Below are 22,704 nucleotides of genomic sequence, written 5' to 3' on the forward strand. Positions count from 1 at the left end.
CCCATCTGGTCTTCTGTACTTTGGATTAATTTCTGACTAGCAAACTGTCTTTTTTTAGAGGGTATTAATACAGTAGTGGGACACACTTCTCAATAAATAGTTGCTGCTGCTGCTGCTGCTGCTGCTGCTGCTGCTGCTGCTGCTGCTGCTGCTGCTAAGTCACTTCAGTCGTGTCCGACTCTGTGTGACCCCCTAGATGGAAGCCCACCAGGCTCCCCCGTCCCTGGGATTCTCCAGGCAAGAACACTGGAGTGGGTTGCCATTTCCTTCTCCAATGTGTGAAAGTGAAAAGTGAAAGTGAAGTCGCTCAGTCATGTCTGACCCTTAGCGACCCCATGGACTGCAGCCTACCAGGCTCCTCCATCCATGGGATTTTCTAGGCAAGAGTACTGGAGTGGCTTGCCATTGCCTTAATTGTTACGTACCAATAAATACTAATATAATAAGTGAAATGTTTATTGAATATCTGTGTTCCCATCTCTATGGGATATGATGTTAAGGAAAAAAGATACAGTCGCTACCCTCATGGGGCTTCAGTCTAGGAAGGGAGACAAATATGAATCAAATAACATGCAAACAAATGTGACTTTGTACTTGTGTCTAGTGCCAACAGGGAGGCAAACCATACACTGAATGTCTCTCCTGGGCAGACTTGATCTCCTTGGGAAAGTTAGGGAAGGTTTCCCTAAGAAAGTCTCATATGGGCACAGGGAGGCCATGAGTTCAACTTTTGAGATGTGGTGTTGGAAATGCTTCTGAGCTGTCCAAGAAGAGATGTTAAGTAGGCAGTTGGATTATTTATTGGACTGGGACTCAGGACTGATCTGGGCTAGAGGCCTACATGGAAGAGCCATCAGTGCATAAACAACAGTGGAGGCCAGAACCATCAATGAGATTGGCTAGGACGGTAGAGAATTGGAAAAGAAGAGGACCTATATCCATTTATTATCTTCTATCAGCACTAGAAATAGAGTCTGTGTTTTTGAAAAATGTGCCAGCTACTTATAATCTTCTTTAGGTACCAAGTACTTTTCCTTGGAGGGATAATCCTTTTCCCTTTCTTGGCTGAGTTGACAGAGCTCAACCAAGAAACGGAATTATGTATTGACCCCCAGCACCAGGGGTGAGTATGTAATTGAAGCCCAAGTCATTATTTTCTAATGTGATTGTATACAATGTCAATGGACAACAACTCAATTGTATGACATCCCCCAAGCCTCAGTGATTGATTCGGGATAGTCAGATGATGACCTGGTTCTGGCCAATGAGACTCAGGCCTTGAATATTTGTGGGGGTTGCTGAGAAGACGCCCCATAAGCCTGAAACTGCTAGCAGCTCTCTGGACCCCGTAAAGGGAGGGACTGCCTGAGAGTGACAGAGTTGCCTGACGGAGAAAGACTGGGTTTTGTTGACATTGAAGCTGGCTTTACCTGGATGGGTGAATTTATATGTGATTAAGTTAAACGTGCTTTCTGCCTTAATCTAGGCTAAGCAGGGCCCCCTACTTAAAGATCATTGCTACTAAAATATTCTTGATATACCCATTCATAGACTTTAAAGAAAATGCCAGTAGAGAATTCCCTGGCGGTCTAGTGATTAGGACTCCTTGCTTCCAATGACAGGGGTTGGGGTTCGATCCCAGGTTGGGGAACTAAGATCCCATAAGTGAAGTGGTGCAGCCAGAGAAAAAAAAAAAAGAAAGAAAATACCAGTAAAGGGTTGTCCTTAAAGAGGATCTTGCCCCTGAAATGGTAAGTAAATCATTAAGACTTTGGGTTCCCCAGGTTAGAGGGACTTCTTTGCCTGAACTTGATGTACTCCCAAGGTGCCAACTACTTCAATGTTTACTCGGGATAAATTAGCCTACTTAAAACTTGTTTCTCTGATCAAAGCTGAAGAAAAGCAAGACAGACTTTGCTGATACTATAGATGAGGTGAGGAAGAGTAACACTTGAATTGAGAAGCAGAGAGAGCTCTTACAAAGTCATGAGGAACCTAAGAATGTTTAAAATCTGGTTAGATTTTTAAAAAATACATAACTTTATTTTTTTGGCCACACTATGTGGCCTGTGCGATGCCAGTTCCCTGACCAGGGACTGAACTTGTGCCCCTACAATGGAAGCGTGGAGTCCTAACCACTGGACTGCCAGAGAAGTCCCTAAGACCTAGCTAGATTTTGTTCTAGAAAAGGAACAAGAGATTTAAACCCATCCTATAATAAATTTGTGTGGAATATATGAATTTTGGGGGTTGCAGCACACACACACACACACACACACACGCACACACACGTTCCTAGAAACGTCTTTTCTAATGAAAACACATGCTTTAAATAGCATGCCTGAAGGATGGACGCTGAATGATAGGGAGCAGAGCTGGCTTGGGTTTTTTATTTAATTGATATTTAAAATTTATAGCACAACCAGATGACTATGATTCAGATTTAGAGTTTATTCACATTTATTCCTTTTTTGCAAATGTCTTTAAAAATACATTAATTTAAATTTTTGCTATAAATCAGTCTAGAGCAGCAGATGTAGATTCGTGCTAAGTACATTTTATAACAACTTCACAGAAGGGGAAAATGGCTTTGGACATGTTGCTGGAAACATTCATGTGGTTACTCAAGGGAGAATTTGTACATTTTTTATATTTATGGCTTCTGCAATTTCTTAATAAGCCTTGGCACCCTGCCAAAGGCTATAAAAGACTGAGTAAAATTTATGATCCTTGAGCATGTTTAAAAAAAAAAAAGCAATCTATTGTAGATTAGTTGGATTAAAGGAGCCTGCCAGCCATTTCCTTTAATTGAGGTAGTAAGTACCTTTTAAACTGCAGTGTCGGTGGTAAGTTTTCTTCTGATTTCATGTTAATCCTCCTCATGTACACATGTCCTGAGAATTTCACGTGTTAAAAGACAGAGATCTTGGACCCTACATCCAACAGATCACGTTTGCTTAACCTATGTTTTAGGTTCATCATAGGGGCTTCACAGATGGCTCGGTGATAAAGAACCCACCTGCCAGTGCAGGAGACTCAGGTTCAATTCCTGGGCTGGGAAGAGCCCCTGGAGGAGGAAATGGCAACCCACTCCAGTATTCTTGCCTGAAAAATCCCACGGACAGAGGAACCTGGTGGACTACAGTTCACGGGGTCACAGAGTCTGACATGACTGTGAGACTGAGCACGCACGCCTAGCGTCCCTGTGCTCTTTCCTGTTCTAATTGTCTATTTCCCAAGCCCACATCTTGGAGGATCTTCAAATAGCAAATATAATCTTAAGCATCTTGAGTGTAGGAACTCTGACTGTAGGTTTCGGAATTCAGCACACTGAATGTAGTTGGCACTGACATTTGTTGAACAGATGAATGGAGCTCCCTGGATCCCATCCACTATTCCAGAAGGACCATTTCCAGGTGGTTTCCGTTCCAGAGGCTGGAAGCAGTAGAAAGCATGGGCTGGATTAATCAGTGGATGGGGGAGGAAAAGTCAGCTGGGAATAGCTATGGAGGGAAGACAGAACACATGGAAAGGGGACCTTTGTACTCCCAGCTTTGGGGCAGAAAGAAGTAGGGGAAAGAATTGAAAATAATTCCTGCTGTGAAGACAGCACTCCTGGATTTCTCATGATCCTCCATCCCCCAAAGCTGCTATTAATAGGAAATGGAGCAATTCTTTTTCTAAATGTTAAATGTGTCTCCCCACATAAAAGAAAGGAACTGTGTGATACATTGTGGCACCAAATTTAGTATCAAGTCCAGGCTGAGAATCAAGGGAACACACTTCGGAGGCAGAAATCTGCTTTCCCACCACTGTACCCTTTTGGGGGAACTCCAAAGAATTCCTGGAAAAAAAATGTTGACAAGTAAAACGTAAAATCTTTCATCTTATTCCCCCAATTATTTATCTATCTGCTTCTTTTATTTTCTTGGATAATTAGGGCTCTTTTGCTCCATACTGGGCTTCCCTGGTGGCTCAGATGGTAAAAAAAAAAAATCCGCCAGCAACGCAGAAGACCTGGCTTCGATCCCTGAGTCGGGATGTCTCCTCACCTGCAATTAGTCACACATGTAAGCTGATGTACAGGCCACCAGCCCAAGGGTGGAGGTTTTAGCAAGGCATCTTCAAAGCTGAGTAACATGAGATAAATACCAAGAGAAAGTGGAGAGGAAGCACATGCCTAATCCGTATAGCAGCTACAAAGCCAAATAAAGGAATCCAGTTTATGCTTTATCTTTCTTGTATTTTAGCACTTCATCACAGCAGAATGTGGAAGTATAGTCCCAGTGATTTACTGTGATTACTCAGTTCATATGATTATTCAAGAAGGAATATAATAATACTACATTTTTTAAAATGCTGAACATGTAGGTTCCAACACAGGTTCCCATAGGAGCACTGACATAATTCATGCGTGTGGCTTGTCAAAGTATCATGTGGTCATTTAGCAAACATTTAACATGTGCCTTTCCTGTTCTGAGTCACCATAAAATTGAAGGTTTTCCTTTTCTGGAACACGTATTATCAATTGATGCTTTCAAATTGTGGCACTGGAGAAGACTCTTTGAGAGTTCCCTGGGCAGCAAGGAGATCAAACCAGTCAATCCTAAAGGAAATCAGCCCTGAATATTCATTGGAAGGACTGATGCTGAAGTGCAGTACTTTGGCTGCTTGATGCAAAGAGCCAACTCATTGGAAAAGACCTTATTGTTGGGAAAGATTGAGGGCAACAGGAGAAAGGGGCATCAGAGGATGAGATGGTTGGATGCATCACAGACTCAATGGACATAAGTTTGAGCAAACTCAGAGAGGTAGTGAAGGACAGAGAAGTCTGGCATGCTGCAGTTCGTGGGGTTGCAAAAAGTCGGACACGACTTAGTGACTGAACAACAACAAATATAATACTTGCAAACAGATCGTTTCTACTTTCATTCTTATTTAAGGTTGGCCCTGTGGTGAATCCATTTCGTAAATACATTGATAACAGCCTCAAGATAGTGGGTTTATCTCTGAGATGGTGGGTCTATCTTTAAAGATTTTTTTTGATGTGGACCATTTTTAAAGTCTTTACTGAATTTGTTACAATATGACTTCTGTTTTACTTTTTTGTTTCTGTTTTATGTTTTTGCTCAGATCTGATTTGTTTTTGTTTCTTGGCCAAGAGGCATGCGGGATCTTAGCTCCCGGACCACGGATCAAACCCACACCCCCCGCACTGGAAGGCCAAGTCTTAATCATGGGATCATCCGGGAAGTCCCCTGAGGTTCCATTTTCAAGCCAGTGACTCAAGCATTTTTCCCCTTCAGGATTCCTAAGACATCTGTCGCCCTTCCATCATGCCCCACCCAGGAACAGTTTTTCCAAATGTAGGGTGACTAGGGAGCATGCTTCATGGTGTCTGGGGGTGGGGCCCAGTGCAAGTGCCCCCCCCCACCTCCAAGATTATGGTGGCAAGTTTATTCCAAGCATTAGTCAACTCCTTGAGGGAAATGTAACTGCTAATTATTGACCATTCTCTGTGCCAGGTGCCTTATGTATACATTATTTAATCCTCACCATGAGAGAGGGATTATTAGCCACATGTTAAGACCATGAGCTCAAGACTGAGATAAAAGACACAGGCCCCAGGCCATCCATATGGGTAAGGAGCGTGTTGGGATTTAACCCTTGTTTCCCAAACTCCCTGGGCTTCCCTGGTGGCTCAGAGGTTAAAGCGTCTGCCTCCAATGCAGGAGACCTGGGTTCGATCCCTGGGTTGAGAAGATCCCCTGGAGAAGGGAATGGCAACCCACTCCAGTATTCTTGCCTGGAGAATCCCATGGACAGAGAAGCCTGGCGGGCTACAGTCCACGGGGTCGCAAAGAGTCGGACACGACTGAGCGACTTCACTTTCACTTTCCCAAACTCCAAGTTCCCTCCCCACTGTGCTATCTCCTACTAACCAACTGCTTGTGTCTGAGATGTTCACTGTCTCGGTTCGTACCTGCTGCTCTCACAAAATAACCATAGACTGGGTGGCTTAAACAAGAAACTTTTTTTTTCCCTCACAGATATAAAGGCTGGGAAGCCCAAGATCAAGATGACAACTGATCTGTGTGGTGAGACTCTCATCCTGGCTTGCAGACAGCTGTCTTCTTGTGTCCTCACACGATGGGGAGAGAAATCATTTCCCTCATGCCTCTTTTATAAGGGCACTAATCCTGTTCCTAGTGGCTGCACCATCATGACCTGATCACCTCCCAAAGGCCCACCTTCTAATATCATCACATTAGGGGTTTGGATTTCTAATATATGAACTTAAGAGAGGGGACACAAATATTCATGCCACAACATTCACTTCATATTTATTTGGAGGAACTTGAGTGAGAGAGAATCGTGTTTATAATGGTATGAGTACCTTTTTTTTTCCTTTGGAGGGGACTTAGGATGTGAGTATAAAACAAAACTCACTTTTGTCATGTGTGCATGCCAGCTGCAGCTGAGAATCTTCAGAAACTTTATACGGAAAACAGAGCCATCACGGATGTTACTGCCAGGATGCAGGAGCTGCTGGCCAGAGATCCCCACAGTCTAAGAGCTCACTCCCACATTTCCAGATGAGTGCTAGGAGATGAGGTTCTTAAACTAAGACTCCTAATTTGGTGCCCTGCTGAAAGGAAGAATCAAGGCAACCAAAAATAGACATATACTGATTCCTTATACAATTGAGAATTCTGACAGGATAACATGCAGAGGAGTGGAGGATTTAAGGTGGGTAGGAAGACTGGGATCACAAACTAATGCAAACACACCTTAGCAAAAACAAAACCTATCTAAAAAGAACAGGCCAAATAAAATTTAAAAGAAAAAGAACAGGCCTTGGGACTTCCCTGGTGCTCCAGTGGTTAAGAATCCACCTTGCAATGCAGGGGACTTGGGTTCGATCCCTGGTTGGGGAACTAAGATCCCATATGACTCAGAGCAACATAGCCCATGCACCACAACTGCTGAGCCTGCGCACCACAATGGAAGATCCTGCATGCAGAAACTAAGACCCGGCATGGTCCAATAAATAAAATAGATCAATTAAAAAAAGGACAGCCCTGGTTTGCCTTCTCTTGCTTAGTAGAATACACAGTTCTGGTCATAAGAACTCTCCCATAGATAGATAAATGTGGAGATCATCCTGCATGATCTGGACAGGCTCACTGTTACCACAAGGTACTTACAAAGGAAAGAAGAAAGCAGGAAAAGTCAGAGAAGACCTGACATCAGAGGCAGAGCTGGAGAGATGCATCCTGAGAAAGGAATCCCTAATCACTTCTGGTTTTGAAGATGACGGGAGGTACCGTGAGCAAAGGGAGGCTGCAGCCCCCAAAAGATGAGAAAGGCAAGAGAACAGTCTTTTCTGGAGCCTCCAGAAGGAATCAGCCCTGCCCATACCTTGACTTTAGCCCATGAGACCCATTGTCAGAACACCAGAACTATAAGAGTAAATATGCATTATCTTAAGGCACTAACTTTGTGGTGATTTGTTACAGCAGCCAGAGGCAACTCATACAATCCCATCAAGTTTTCTCTTGTACTGGCAAAATGATGTCCATCTTCATGTAGCTTTACAACACCCTTCAGGGCCTGGCCTTTGCTCATATCCTGTCTAAATTTCCTGGGACACCACTCAGGTGTCTGTGGTCCAGCCATTCTGACCTTTTAGCATCTTCTCTTTTTTCTCTGTCAACACGTGGGATCTTAGTTCCCTGACCAGGGATGGAACCTGTACTCCCTGCATTGGAAGTGCAGAGTCTTAGCCACTGGACCACCAGGGAAGTCCCCTTTCAGCATCTCTGACTTAGGTCTCCTCTCTCTCCACGCACCCCTGCAGCCAGGTACCTCTTGCTCATCCTGCAGACTTTAGCTCCTAGTTACCTGGGGACATCCATTTGAGAAAAATGTATAGAGTGCCAGCACTATTCTAGGGGCTGGGAATAGAGAACAGAGCAGGAGGAGTCCCTGCTGACCTACGTGGGAGGAGGAAGACCATAAATAAGAACCCAGATGATTAAACAAGGTCATCCCAGAGAGTACTGAGACAACGGGCAATTTTAGGTGGCCGTCGGGGAAGGCCTCTCCAGGAGAAGTCGTCTGAGCTGAGACCTGCGTGACGGGCAGAATCCCTTCCTCAGATGGTCAGCTCTCCTTGAATGTTTCTATCACAGTGCTTCCCTGGTGTTACGCACTAAACTGTGTCCCCTCCAAATTCATAGGTTGAAGCTTTAACTCCTGACATGACTGTATCTGGAGACAGGGCCTTCCAGGGTAATTAAGCTTAAATGAAGTCATAAGGGTGGGGCCCCAAGCCAATACGATCGGTGTCCTCCTAGGAAGAGAAAGGCCTGTACACAGAGGAAAGACCACGTGAAGACACAGAGAGAAGGTGGCCCTCTGCCGGCCAAGCAGGCAGTTCCCGTCAGAAACTAACCCTGCCAACACCCTGATCTCGGACTTCCAGCCTCTAGAACTCTGGGAAAATGCATTCTTCTTTAAGCCTCCAGGTCTGCTGGTATCTTGTTATAGTAGCCTGAGCTAGTACACCAGGTTTATAAAAGGACATCACCCAGATCACTGTCAGGGCCACCCAGCAGTCTCCCGGTTCCCCCTCTTGGTCCTCCTATGACGCCCAGTCTCAGCAGAATAGCCCCAGAGAACTTCCTGAAATGCAAATCACATCGTGTCACTCCCAATTCAGACTCAGCAGTGCCACGCAGAACAAGCTCCAAATTCCAAACAGTGCCCCGCTTTGGTTACTTAGACCTGTTTGCTCTCAAACACACCTCCTGTTCCCCAGACACCAAGCTCCAGCCTCCTGGTTTTTGCACTTGACCTTCCTTCTGCTGGGAGCACGTTTCTCAGCTCTGCAGACTATCACCTTCACAGAAGCGTCCCTCCCCTCTATTTTAAATGAAGCTGTCCCATCGCAGTCTCTTTACCCAGACCTGAGTCTCCTGGTTTTTCACCGCCCACAACGGTCTTTTCTGCGTCTTGGTGGGTTCCCACTGCCACTCCCCATTCCATTATGGGGCAGGGACCCTGCCTTGTCCACCGCTAGAGTCCCGAGCACCGCTGGCTGTTGAAAAATACAGGTGGATGGGGGACTTCCCTGGTGCTCCAAAGGTCAAGACTTTGCCTTCCAACGCAGGGGCTTCATGTTCCATCCCTGGTCGGGGCGGGGTGGGGGTGGGGTACAAAGATCCCCACATGCCTTGAAGCCGAAAAAGCAAAACATAAACATTTTAACAAATCCAAGACTTTAAAAAAAGGTCCACATCACCAGGATAGGGGGGTACGTTTTAGATTGCTGACGGCAGATTAACAATAAAGTGATGCTCTGGTGGAGAAAAAAAAACAGGTAGACATTAAAAAAAAAAAATCTTAAACAAGAAAATACACGTAGATGAGGTGGCACTGGAAGGACGGGAGCCAGGCCCTCTAGCCGTCCATATCAGAGCCGCCACTGAGTTCCGTGCTCAGTGGCGGAAAGAGAACAACGATGTCCACAGGCTCCAAACAGTTCACAAGCCGGAGAGTAACGAGCACCAGCTAAGGACTTGCTAAATAAACGGTGTCTCGGGGGAGGCACCTCCCGACACCCGAAACGAGGTCAGTTCCCTGGGAGACGCTTTCTAACTCCTAGCTCTTCTGCTCCGGGGCCGCGCGGCCCAGAAAAACACGCCCGGCGAGCATCCATTTGAACCGCACGTCCACCCCCAACCGGGTCCCAGGACCGCTGCTTCCGGGAGCCGCGCGGCCCCTCCACCGGCTCCGCCCCGCGGCCGCAGGACGGCGAGGACCGCGCGCCCGCCTCGGGGGCAGCCCCCGGGCCGAGGGTCGCCGCCGCCCGCTGCCGCCGCCCGCTGCCGCCGCCGCCGCCGCCCGGCCCGACGTGGCGCCGCTACCGCCCCCGGCGCAGACGCTCGCGGGCGCAGCCAATGGCGGCGTCTCCCGGGCGGCGGGCGCGGCCTCCGGCCGCCAGAGGGCGCCGCGCGGAGGCCGAGGAGCCGCTGCCGCCGCCGCCGCCGCCGCCGGGTCGCCGCGGAGGGAAGCTGCGAGCGAGCGCCCAGGCCGCCGCCGCCGCCCGCTCACCGCGCGCCGCTGCCCGCCCGCCGGCGCGGCCGTCCCCGCAGGTAGGTGCGCGCCGCCCGCGCGCCGGCCCGCCGCCGCCCGGCCCCCGCCCGCCGCCGCCTCGTGCTCGCGGCGCCCGTAACGGGCGCGGGCGGGGGAGGGGCGCGCGCGGCCGCCCCGCGGCGGATCGGCGGCCCCGGGGGCGCGGGGCTCGGCCACAAAGGGCGCGCGGCCCCGGCGCAGGGGCGGCCCGAGCGCGCGCCGCCGGGGGCGGGCGGGTCCCGGTGCCTCCCTCCCCGCGGGGCGGCGGGGGCGCGTCTCCGCCGAGTGGGGCGCAGGCCCCGCCGCGCGCCGCGTCCCCGCGTGTGTTTCGCTTGACAAACACCCCCTCTCTGGTTATTTAACTAAAAAATATGTGTGCGTTTTTCCGTACTGTTTGTCTGTTTGGTGATCGAGGACCCCCGTCCCCCGCCAATCCGGTACCTTGGTTTCGGGGGCGGGAAGGGTCCTCGCGGGGCACTTGGCTCGTTAATTTCGGGTCACTCTCTCCGCCCTCCCCTCCCCCGTTATTTTATTATTTTTTTTTTGCGCGGGGTTCACGTCTAGGACGCATACGAGTGGTTTCCTGTCTTTATTGTGGACACCGAGACGGCCCGGGCTGGAGGTTTCTCGTCCCCACCCTTAAATAATGAAGACCTGTCAGTTCCCATTAGCGTGAATTTCCTGTCGGGGACGGTCACTGCAGGGGTGTGGTCCAGCTGGAAAGCTCTGGCTGGTCCCGAGAGGTCGCGCCTGCACCCTGATTGGGTGAAATTTTCGGGACGTGGGTCTTCCCCCCTGTCCTCCGATACGTAGTTAGGTATTTTAAAGGCCAACCGTCCGCCTGAAGTTCGTGTGAGCTGTCCCCAGAAGGTGGCCGCTGACCGCCGGAGCGCTTGCAATGTGGCTTGACTTAGGAGAAAACAGTAAAACACCCTCATTCGTCATTTTTTTCTTGCTTAAATCATACAGGTTGAGATGTTTCAAACATATTGGGTTAACTTAAATACATTCTTAAAATTAATGTCACTGGCTTCATTTTGCTCTCTCTTCTCCTTTTAACATGGCTACTTGAAAATTTAAAATTAGATATGTGACTGGCATTATATTTCTGTTGGACAGCGTTCAGCAGGAGCCTCGGGATGGGGCAGGGGTGCTTAGGAGCCTGTGCCATCTGCTTATATTTTCCTGCTTCTGTGATGGCATGTGGCCTCCTTCTCTGCTAGGCTCTCAAGGAATCCCCTGCCTCTTCCTTCTCACCCTCAACTGGACTGCCCAGCTGATTGCTTAATGAGGATCTTGTCCTAATTTGCAGAATAATTCAAATTAGTGGACGGAATTTTCTTTGCTGAAAAAATGTTTTCCGTCTGCTGTCTACACGAGTCTGCAGATAGTTTCACCCAGAGTCAGACCGTGAGCTATTGAAGCTGAATATTTTTTTGGGGGGTGGGGTGTATGTGTGTGTGTGTGTAATGCAAAGCACATGTTAATTTTCAGGTCCTCTGCCACCTAAATGCCTTACTTCAGGTTACCAGGGCTCTTTCTTGGGTGCTCATCACACACTGACCTACACTCTTTTCCCTTCCCAACTGTTGATAATGTCAGTTTTTACAAGTACAAATGGTGGTTGTCAATGATACTGTCCCCTAGTTCTTCACTTTGACTAACTGTAAAGCCTGTCAGTTTGGGAGGGTTAAATCAATGTTAAGTAGGAGAGAATCAGTTAGTATAGAATCTCAAGTCCAGTAATGGTGACAGTGACTCTGGGAGAGTTGTGAGCATTCCAGTAAAGGACAAGGTAGAACAGAAGATATCTGTATTCTGTTGCCTTGGTTACTCTAGAATGACTTCCAAGAGAAAGTATAATGTGTGGAGATTTGATTTCCAGATAATATCTTGAAGTGTGTGTGTGTTAAAATACTTTTTTTCCAAAATCTTCGGATTGAAAGTGAAATTTGTGTTCTCTAAAGTGTGAAATGTTTACAAATCAACAGAAAAACTGTAGATAGTATTTTTAGGGAAATAAGAAAATATTAATCCGGAAGTTTAAAATGTATGCTTGTTCCAAATATTAATTTAAAAAATTTAATTCACATACACGCACACATACAATAGAAGCATATTAAGTGAGGTGAAAATTACCTTTGATGCAAAGAAGCAGGGTCATTTATCCTTACCAGGTTTTGCCCAAATGAGAAGTTTGCTTTTTAATTTTGTTATGAGTTTAGCGATGTGTTGTTTAGTTAACTAATTACTGTTAATTTCACATACTGTGAAGCCTTGGGAACCAGGTGATGGGTACAGTAAAAGGCGCAGAAATTTTTCTGTTGCACAAATGAGAAAGTGGAACCTTTGTATTTTCAAATGCGTGAGTCTGGAGCAAGGTAGTAATCTGGCAGTTCAGCACAGCTCTGCAGTCCTGGGCATGTAACTGACCCAGGGCCTGGGTGCCCCTGGGCAGGCTGTTTGCAAGACTTTTTGTCTTTCTTGTCCATTCCTCCCATACAAGATTCCTGTGTCAGGCAAGGTGTTCCCTGGGCCTTAGGAGGCCTGGGCCCCGGAGGGGGCACCTGGCACATGTTGTATCTGAGAGATCTGAGAGCAAGTTCAAAGTGAACAGCTGGGGCGAGGAGTTGGGGGTGGAGTAAAAGTGTGAAATTTCCTCCCTGTTGTTGCTTAGCACAGCCTTCATCTTGGGGCTTTCATTTTCAGTAGAAGGGGCAAACTGCCTCATAAGTGTATCCAGGAGGAAATTTCCCTGTTCCAAGAAGGTGCCAGAACATCTGTAATGATGTTTCCCTCCCTGGGTTTGTGGTCTCTATGGGATGTAATGTATCCACCTGCTTTTGCAAGTCTTTCCGTAGTACAGTTGGGCACTGGGGTGACAGGGAACAGTTACTTTAACTGCTTCGTGTGTTGTTTGTGCCTTGACCCAGAGAGGCTTGAGTCTGAGGACCGCATTGACTACAGGCTGATGATTATAATTTTTCACTTGCAGCTTAGGAATGCCTTTTAAGGCAAAAATTCAGGCACTTTGTTGCACATTCCCTGGGGCACCTTCTCTGGTCCTGTGTGAGGATGTCTTGGAAGTACGGCTGTTTAATAATATTTATTCCTCTTTCTAAACACATGATGTCGTGGGCAGAGCGTATTTCCACTCACCCCCACTTGTCCCTGGAGTGCTGTCCTAAAATTCCCTGTGTCCACACCATCAACCCCCTCTGCTGCCCTGAGTTGCTTTAAATTTCATCCCTTGCCAATGTCATCCTGTGTGCCTCAGTGTACAGAGGGCTCTATTTATTCGGTTCCTCTTGAGTGGCACTGAAGTGCCCACCTGTCTGTGGCAGCTGCGTGTGTCTTTCAGAGCCCAGCCCTGGTGCCCTCGGAGCCACGCTGGCCCTCCTGGCAGAGCTCCTCAGATGGGAATTCAGGCCTGGGGCCAGCCCGGGCGGCTGGGCCGCTTCCTGGCTGTGTGATGCTGGCCTGGCCGTGCCACTTCTCTGTGCTTCAGCTTCTTCTCAGCACCTGCCTCTCAGGATTCTTAGGATTAGATGATTTCATACTCAGAAAGCACTTGGAACAATGCCTGGCATCCAGTCAGAGCCATCAGTGATAGCTGTGATATTGTAGTCATGTTTCGTTTCCTTGGTGTCCTCTGATAATGGACACTGGTTCCCGAAGTCACCATGAAAGGCCAGAATTTCACAATTTTGCATTTCATGGTTTAGTTATAGCTTTGTACTAGGCTTCGATATAGTGGGTGTCACCTGGCAGGCACAGAATAAATATGTAAGGAATTATACCAGAGAGCCAGGGTACCTTGCCTTCTGTGAAGCTTCAGAGTAAGGAACTTAAAATCAGCTGGTTCCAGAGAGGTGATATCTGTTCTAGTTTACAGGAGTTTAGCTAATTAACGAATCGTTGTTGTTCAGTGGCTCCCTTGTGTCCGACTCTTCTCAGGCCCCCTGGACTGCAGCAGCCAGGCTCCCCGTCCTCCACCATCTCCCGGAGTTTGCTCAGACTCTGTAATTGAGTTTCTGACTGATTTTGTTTATTTATTTTTACTGTTCAAAGCTCCCACCTCACCCTTCCCACCACTTCCTTTCCGTTTAAGGAGAAGAGGGTGTGGCTGACTGGCTCTTCCCCTGTTGGTGATGAGTGAACTCCTTCAGGAGTGACTTAGGGTTTCAGATTTTTCCTCTGTTGCGGTCTGGTTGATTCCCATCCTATTGATTCACTCCCTTGTTTGCTCTCTAAGGACGTGGGGTCCCCCTCAGCTGGCCCCGCTGGCGTCTGGTCACTTCCTCTTTGGCCCTGTCCTTTGGTTTAATCACGCCTGCTTTGACTGAACCGCTGTCCCGGGGACTTTGAATGGAGTGTTCTCTTTACACTTGACCACTTCATTATTCTTCACTAAGGTTGTCATTGACCTGGACCCAGGGAGTGTGAGGTGATTGTGGCTAAGAAAGACAGGGGTCTCCTGGCAGGGAGTGACCCTGAAGCCCAGACTCAGGGCTGAAAAGAGCCAGCTCAGGGCAGATCTGAGAAGGGTGTCGTGGGCAGAGGGAACTGCATGCATGAGCTCCCAGAAGCGTGGAGCCCTTGACTCACCCCAGGGACCTACAGGAAGAGGAACAGCGTGACCCGGGCCAGGTGAGGGTGGCGTTGCTGTCAGGAGTCTAGATTTGGTTCTGGGTGCCAAGGGGATGCCAGCGGAGGAGTTTAAGCAGGATCGTAATACCCAACTTGTGTTTTTAAAGAGCCTTCCTTTCAGTGTGGTGTGGGGATGGGGTGGGGGAGGGAGAGTGGCGAGGTCGGGGGGCCCAGAGCAGAAGTGGGGGAGGAGGGAATTGCGACACCCCCCTGTGACTGGGGCCAGGGTAGCACACGAGGCCTGAGCGCGCTCAGATTTGGGGTGCCCGTCATGTGTTTTTGACTGTGTCGCCGACAGATGCTTTGTCGGTAGATTAGTTAGATGTGGTGAGAGAAAGGTTTCTGGTTGAGCAGTTGGCCAGGAGGTGATTTCAGCACTGAGAAGGGCAGAGTTAGGCTTGGGAGGAGGAGGGTATAACATTAGAGGCCTTCCAGTTAGAAATGCTGAGTAAAGGTCGCACACTGGCCCAGAAGTTTCTATGCATTTGGACAACTGGTAGCTATTTGCGAAGGAATATGTATATATATCATTCCTTAGAGTAAACTGGCTGAGAAGGCAATGGCAAGCCACTCCAGTACTCTTGCCTAGAAAATCCCATGGATGGAGGAGCCTGGTAGGCTGCAGTCCGTGGGGTCGCTAAGGGTCGGACATGACTGAGCGACTTCACTTTCACTTTCACATATTGGAGAAGGAAATGGCAACCCACTCCAGTGTTCTTGCCCGGAGAGTCCCAGGGACGGGGGAGCCTGGTGGGCTTCCGTCTATGGGGTCACACAGAGTCGGACACGACTGAAGTGACTTAGCAGCAGCAGCAGCAGAGTAAACTGGTGGATCTGGTTTAAGGAAAAAAACTTTTTTAATGAAACGGTGACACTACTTACTAGACGAAAACGTGGAGAGTTATTTCATAATCTCAGGGTGGTACAGGCATTTCTTTCTTTCTGTAAATAATTTTATTTCTTTATTTTGGCAGTGTTGGGTCTTCACTGCTGCTAGAGCTTTTCTCTTTTAATTTCATTGCTGCAGTCAGCATCCACATGAAATTAAAAGACGCTTACTCCTTTGAAGGAAAGTTATGACCAACCTAGATAGTATATTAAAAAGCAGAGACATTACTTTGCCAACAAAGGTTCGTCTAGTCAAGGCTATGGTTTTTCCAGTAGTCATGTATGGCTGTGAGAGTTGGACTGCGAAGAAGGCTGATCGCAGAAGAATTGATGCTTTTGAACTGTGGTTCTGGAGAAGACTCTTGAGAGTGCCTTGGACTGCAAGGAGATCCAACCAGTCCATTCTAAAGGAGATCAATCCTGGGTGTTCATTGGAAGGACTGATGCTAAAGCTGAAACTCCAATACTTTGGTCACCTCATGCGACGAGTTGACTCACTGGAAAAGACTCTGATGCTGGGAGGGATTGGGGGCAGGAGGAGAAGGGGACGACAGAGGATGAGATGGCTGGATGGCATCACCGACTCTGGACATGAATTTGAGTGAACTCCGGAAATTGGTGATGGACAAGGAGGCCTGGTGTGCTGTGATTCATGGGGTCGCAAAGAGTCGGACACGACTGAGCGACTGAACTGAACTGAGGGCTTTTCTCTAGTTGCAGCGAGCAGTGGCTACGCTAGTTGCAGTGCATGGGCGTCTCGTTGCGGTGGCCTCTTTTGTTGCAGAGCACGGGCTTGCAGGCGTGCGGGCTTCAATCACTGTGGTATGGGGGCTCAGTAGTTGCAGCTCCCAGGCTCTGGAGCTTGGGCTCAGTAGTTGTGGCACACGGGCTTAGCTGTTCCATGGCATGTGGGATCTTCCCAGATCAAGGATCAAACCTTTGTCGCCTGCTTGACAGGCATTCTTAATTACTGAGCCGTCAGGGAAGCCCAGGCGTTTCTGAGTATGTCAAAATCCAGAATCCATAAAAGAAAATATTGAGCTTCTTAAAAATAAAGACTTTTGCTGTCAAAAAGTACCATAACCAACATCAAAAGTTTGACATCACGTTGGGGAAAATAATAATAACATCACAAAGGACTGCTTTCCTCAACACATAAAGAGCTTCCATGAATCAAAACAGCTCAGCCTGGAAGAAAAATGCATGAAGGAAACGAAACAACAGTTCACAGAAAAGGAAGTACAGACGGCTCTGAAATCTTAAAAGCTGTTCAGCCTCACTAATGATAGGAAGACCTAAGCAAACAAAGCCCCAACCACAGTTGTCACACTGTTTGTCATCTCCCTGACGGCAGTGGAAATGGTGCTGGGTAGGGTCATTTATAAAACTTGGCAGTAGCTGGCAAAATAAAGAAATGCGCCTGCCCTTCACTCTTTGGAAAGTCTTTGAAGATATGCGCATATGAAATGTCCGGTGTACCTGGTGAACTTTTAAAGATTTGAAATGACCAAAATGTCCTAGGGGCCTGGTGACGGCTCGGTGCCATATCACAGAGCTCGGCTGTTAGTGCAGCTGGATGTGAGCGGACGTGGACTGACCTTCAAGACGAGGGGCCAGTCAAGAAAAGTAAGGTGTGGACGTGTGTTAGGAGCCCCGGTTTGTATGAAAAATAGCATATCCACAGGATATTTTTAACTTTTTATTTTGAAATGATTATATACTCACAGGATACTGCGGAAGTCATATATTGAGTCCCACGAACCCTTCGTCTGCTTCCCCCAGTGGTGCCGCCTTGCCTCACTGAAGTGCCATAGTCAAGCCGGGAAACTGACATCTGTGTAATACTGTTAGCCAGACTACAGACCTTACTCAGCTTTTCATTCACGTGCGTGTGTGTTTCTGGGCAGTTTTATCCCACGTGTAGGTTCACCTCTGTAGTCCAGGCACAGCTTTGTTCACAGAGTGTCTTTGTCAGGATACATAACAGATCTGTGTCAATGATGTTCTGTTGATCGATTGCCTGAAGAGGGCACACAAGCGGCTGAATGATCGGGTTGGGAAGGAGACGTTCCTTTTCACTCTCATGGTATTTTAAAGCCCTGCTTTCTGAACAGTGGGTGGCGTCTGGACATCCAAGTAGAACTACCAGGTAGAAGGTATTTGCGAGCTCTGCCAGAGGATGGACACAGGGCATTGTCGGGCCCTCAGTGAGAACATTTCACATCTGGGTGGGGCAAGGGGTTCCTGAGGGGAGAGGGTGGTGGTGGGGCACAGGGAGAGGGGTTCTGGTGCCCCCCAGGGCCCTCACGTTTAGAGGTCAGCTGGAGGTGAAGCCCCCCGCCCCCGCACTTCCAGGAGGGAAGGGACCCCTGTCATGTGCTGCTGAATTTGAAGAGAAGTGGTTGTTGGATTAACTTTATCAAGTTCTCCTTCACCTTAAAACTGAGGTTGGATTCTGTTGACTGGATCCCAAAATAAGACGGTATGGAAAGCCTTTACTGTTTTATTTTAAAATGAGATGTTGGGGGAGGCTTCATTTCCCAGGTAAAACTAACTGCAGCGGGAAAAAATCCAAACAGTGATTGCCCTGGGTGCGTGGTAGGGGAGGACTGGCCGGAGAAGGGGCCCGAGGGAACTTCCTGGAGTGAAGGCAGTGGTGTGTCTCAAGACCAGGGTCTGGGTTACACGAATGTATCATTTGTCAAAACCTGCCTTAACGTTAAGTATGTGCGTTTTACCTTAAAAACTGCAAACAGATGTTGAACTCCACATAATGCTGAGGTGTTTCGCGGTGAGTTATAATTGGTGTCTGCAGCTCACTTTGCAGTTTACAAAATTGTGTTGGTGGATGGATGGAGGGTGGGCAGATGTCATTAAGGATGGGCAGATGTGATACAGATACCAAAATATTAATTGTAGGGTATAAGTAGTATAGAGGGATATGGTATTCATGGTAAAAAAAAAATTAATTTTTCTGTGTGCATAAAATTTTTCATGACAAAATTTAGGGGAAAATTCTACAGAACATGAAATGCTGGGTCATGTGATATTTAAATGTCACCTCATGCTCTGTTCCCCAGTCTTTAAACATGTAAAGGTGGCATGGTGTTTCCTGCTGTTAAGAATCCACATCTTACTTTCTCTTAATCACTTGCTTGAGTCGTCAGCTCTTTCTCTGCTGCCCTTTGTCCTTAAGAGGCCAGGGTTCAAGGTTTTTGAGTACTTCCTGGGGAAGCAGCTCTAAGGCTCTTATCTGGGCGGATTATCCTAATCCCGGAGTTCCTTCTGAGTCCACAGATTGCTTTTTTTGTTGTTACATAAATGAACCCATTTATTATAGGCTAGGCAACGTTATCAAATGGTGGTGCTTTTCCTGGTTCCTTCAGTCTTCTTTCTGATGGCAGCCTTGACTATGACAGCTGAGGTGGTGGTGAAGGTCCAGGCACCACCAGCTGCTGTTCTCGTGTAGGAACCGCAGTGCCAAATGCCCACGGCTCGTCTCTTCATCTTGGTTTTGCCACAGAAGGAGCAGGTGTACTTGGCATGCTGGCGGGTTTCAGTTTTCTTCACCATTGTCCTGAAGGAGGCACCATAACAGGTCCCATGTTTGCCCACAGTTCTGACTTTGTTGGTGCATTTCGCCAGGTGGTCAAAGCCCAAGAGTCAGATTTACTTTTCAAGTGAGCCTCAAACTACGAGAACGACGAGAGGCCCGTCGTTCATTGAAGGACAGGAGAGGCTTCTTGCCTGCAGCTTCTTTTCTTTCATCCCAGTCACTCTGGCCTGACCACCCTGGGCCCCCAAGTGCAGCCCTTGGTGCCTCTGAGCTCCAAGGTTCTGACTCTGCCTTAAGTTAAAGGAGAAAAAACTTGAGTGGGCTCAGAAGCCACATAGGCTTCTTTGAATACTTTCTTTTTCCAGAGGTCATTTATTCACAAGGTTAAAAAAATTTTTTTTAAAGGTTTGCTGTGAAGAGACTCTGTCTTACCCTCTCCCAGCCCCCAGGTTTCTCTCACGGCTGTCGCTTCTGTAAATCCATCTGGAGCTATCCTGTGTGTGGCTCCTGCTCAGTTGCCTCAGCCATATCTGACTCTTCAAGACCCCATGGACTGTAGCGCACCAGGCTCCTCTGTCCATGGCATTTCCCCAGGCAAGGATACTGGAGTGGGCTGCCATTTCCTTCTCCAGGGGATCTTCCCTCCCCAGGGGTCGCACCCATGTCTCTGGCATTGCAGGTGGATTCGTTACTGCTAAGCTACCAGGGAAGCATGAAAGTTGTTGAGAGAGTGGAGTAAAAGTTCTCATCACAAGGAAAAAAAATATTGTTATATTCTTTTAATTTTGTGTTTATATGAAGTGATGGATGTTTACTAAGCCTGTTATGGTCATCATTTTATGACGTTTTTATGTCAGATCATTGAGTTTTACACCGTAACCTTACACAGTGCTGTATTTAGTGGTATCTCAATAAAACTGAAAGGCGAAAAAAAGAAAAAAGCCTTTGCATCAGTTCCCAGGTTTCAGGGCACTCCAGCCTCCATCCCACTCTACACTTTGAAAAACGGTAGAATTAAAAATAAAACTTGCTTAACACATGGTAAGCAGTAATGAAGCTAAAACAATTCAGCTATGTATACTTTAAATATGGGTGTAGATCCATAGTTTTCATGACACGATGTCCTCTTAGAATTAACTCTCAGGAGTCCTTGTCCAAGGGTGACTGTGTGGACCCCCCAACCCCTCCCCGCCCCACCAGGGAGCATTTAACGATATCTGGAGATACTGGTTTGTCACAGATGAGGGGAGGAGTGCTGCTGGCACTTAGTGGGCAGAGGTCAGGAAACTGCTAGCATCCCACAGCACACAGGACAGCTCTCCATGCTAGAGAGTTTGGTGTTGTTATTTAGTCTCTAAGTCACGTCGGACTCTTTGCAACCCTGTGGACTGCAGCACGCCAGGCTTCCCTGTCCTTCACTATCTCCTGGAGTTTACTCAAATTCATGTCCATTGAGTTGGTGATGCCATCTAACCATCTCATCCTCTGTCGTCCCCTTCTCCAAAGCTTCAGTCATTCCCAGCATCAGGGTCTTTCCCAGCGAGTCAGCTCTTCACATCCGACCAGAGTATTGGAGCGTCAGTGTCAGCATCAGTCCTTCCAGTGAATATTCAGGGTTGATTTCCTTTAGGATTGACTGGTTTGATCTCCTTGCAGTCCAAAGGACTCACAAGAGTCTTCTGCAACACCGCAGTTCAAAAGCGTCAGTTCTTCGGTGCTCATCTTTCTTTATGGTCCAACTCTCACATCTATACAGGAGTACTAGAAAATCATAGCTTTGACTATACGGACCTTTGTAGGCAAAGTGATGTCTCTGCTTTTTAATATGCTGTCTGGGTTTGTCGTTGCTTCCTCCCCGAATGGCTGAGATTGAGTGACCCTAGTTTAGGATACTGAGAGGTGACACTTTATCCCATTTCTCTTCTCTGTGGTTCTCCTGTAGCTTTCCGGAAAATACTTCATGAACAACGGCCAGTCAGGGTAAATATCCCCGGTTTGACATTAACCTGAGTTACATTTCAGGTAAACCCTTACTGTCTAGAAAATTCCAGTTAATGTAACTTCACTTAGATCCTCATTCTATCAGTTGTATGAACAAGGATTGTTTCAAAAGTCTGTGTAACAAAGTATGGATCAGGCTTAGACTCTGCTCACAAGGAAGTCAAAATCCCTCAGAGGCAAGCGGATATGAAACCTTTTTGCTCCTGGAAGGTTTCCAGAAGCAAAACAAGGCCAGGACTGTTCTCATGGCTGCTTCCGCGTGTGTAGAGACGGGCCAGAAACAAAACCCGCAGTCGCAGGCGGGTAGGCGAGAGTGGGAGAGAGGTGCTCGTGCGTGGGGATTGTTAGGAGGGCCTGCCGGTCTGCCTGGCTGTTCAGCGCGGGGCAGGCAGAATGTGGCCACTCTCTGCTCGAGGCGCGCGAGACAGCGGGCCCACGGGCCCAGCTCAGGTGTGTCTCGGCCTCAGAGACCCTAGTCAAGCCGGAGGAGATGGATGCATCCACAGTTAATTGTGCGACATGACCTCAATCCTGAGTGTTTTAATTGGGATCCAGGAGTCCCGTGCCTTGTGTAACTTGTTGCCTGTTTCTTTCCAGATTTCTCCTTTAGAAAGTGGATGTGTGGGATAACATGTCCAGTGTGTCCGAGGAGAGAAGAAAAAGGCAGCAGAACATTAAGGAAGGACTACAGTTTATACAGTAAGGGTTCCCTGCACGCCTGTGTCCTCGCCACGTGGCAGTTCCTGTTTGCTGTGGCTCTGCGTTTAGGAGGGGATAGGACACTTTTGGTCCTATTCACTTGGGTTAGAAATCAGATATTTTTGTCCCAGCAATGCTTTCTGCTCCTGGAACATCAGTCCCTTTGTGTTCTGAGGTGGATCTTGCGTCATCGATATTTCAGGGTTAAAATCCTGACGTATCTCCCAAAATGTTTGACGGAGGAATTTGAACCTAGTTTCACTCTGATAAGGGAAAGTCAACATCAGTCAGCACCCACGGCTTTTGTGGTCACACTCCTTCTGCTGAGAAGCCTGGTCTCCAACTGGCCTTCGTGACGCACATCAGCGACAGGACCACAGCCCGGGTGGCCGTGTCCAAGCAGAAAGACTTCTTTGTCCCTCCTGGGAAGGGGATATTCTTTCCCTCTGTTCTGCAGTGAATTGGAACAAGCAGAACTAGTGGTTCTGTACTATTTTAAAACTTTTTTGGCATTTGAAGAATTAGGCCCTCTGTCAGTAGAAGTAGATTTGAAAGGTAACTGTTGCCCTAAAGAAAATACAAAAGAATAGTTTTAGATTTTTTTTGAGACTACAGTTATATGTGAAATCTTGGTCATAGAGCACAAGTAGGTCTTTCAAATATGCTTTGAACCAGTGGTGAGCTAATGAGAAGCCCAGTTTTAGGGTCACTCCTGGATGAACAAATCCTGACAGGGACCTGATCATCAAAGTTAACTGGTTTCTTCTTCT

The 22,704-nt window shown here is 47.7% G+C and overlaps 1 protein-coding gene across 1 annotated transcript in view; it reads left to right on the forward strand.

Moving 5' to 3' along the window:
- Window positions 1-10,008: 10,008 nt before the first annotated feature.
- ZC3H7A (zinc finger CCCH-type containing 7A) overlaps window positions 10,009-22,704 on the forward strand; it is a 38,487-nt gene continuing 25,791 nt past the window's right edge. The window contains exons 1-2 of the mRNA XM_055409510.2: window positions 10,009-10,160; window positions 21,833-21,934. Of these exons, the coding sequence (XP_055265485.2) occupies window positions 21,867-21,934 (68 nt within the window). The 5' untranslated portion in view covers window positions 10,009-10,160; window positions 21,833-21,866. The remainder of the gene's footprint in view (window positions 10,161-21,832; window positions 21,935-22,704) is intronic.

Source organism: Moschus berezovskii, chromosome 27 (genome assembly GCF_049115385.1).
Source record: "Moschus berezovskii isolate FMDL1 chromosome 27, NW_MosBer_1.0, whole genome shotgun sequence".
Classification (NCBI taxonomy): Eukaryota; Metazoa; Chordata; class Mammalia; order Artiodactyla; family Moschidae; genus Moschus; species Moschus berezovskii.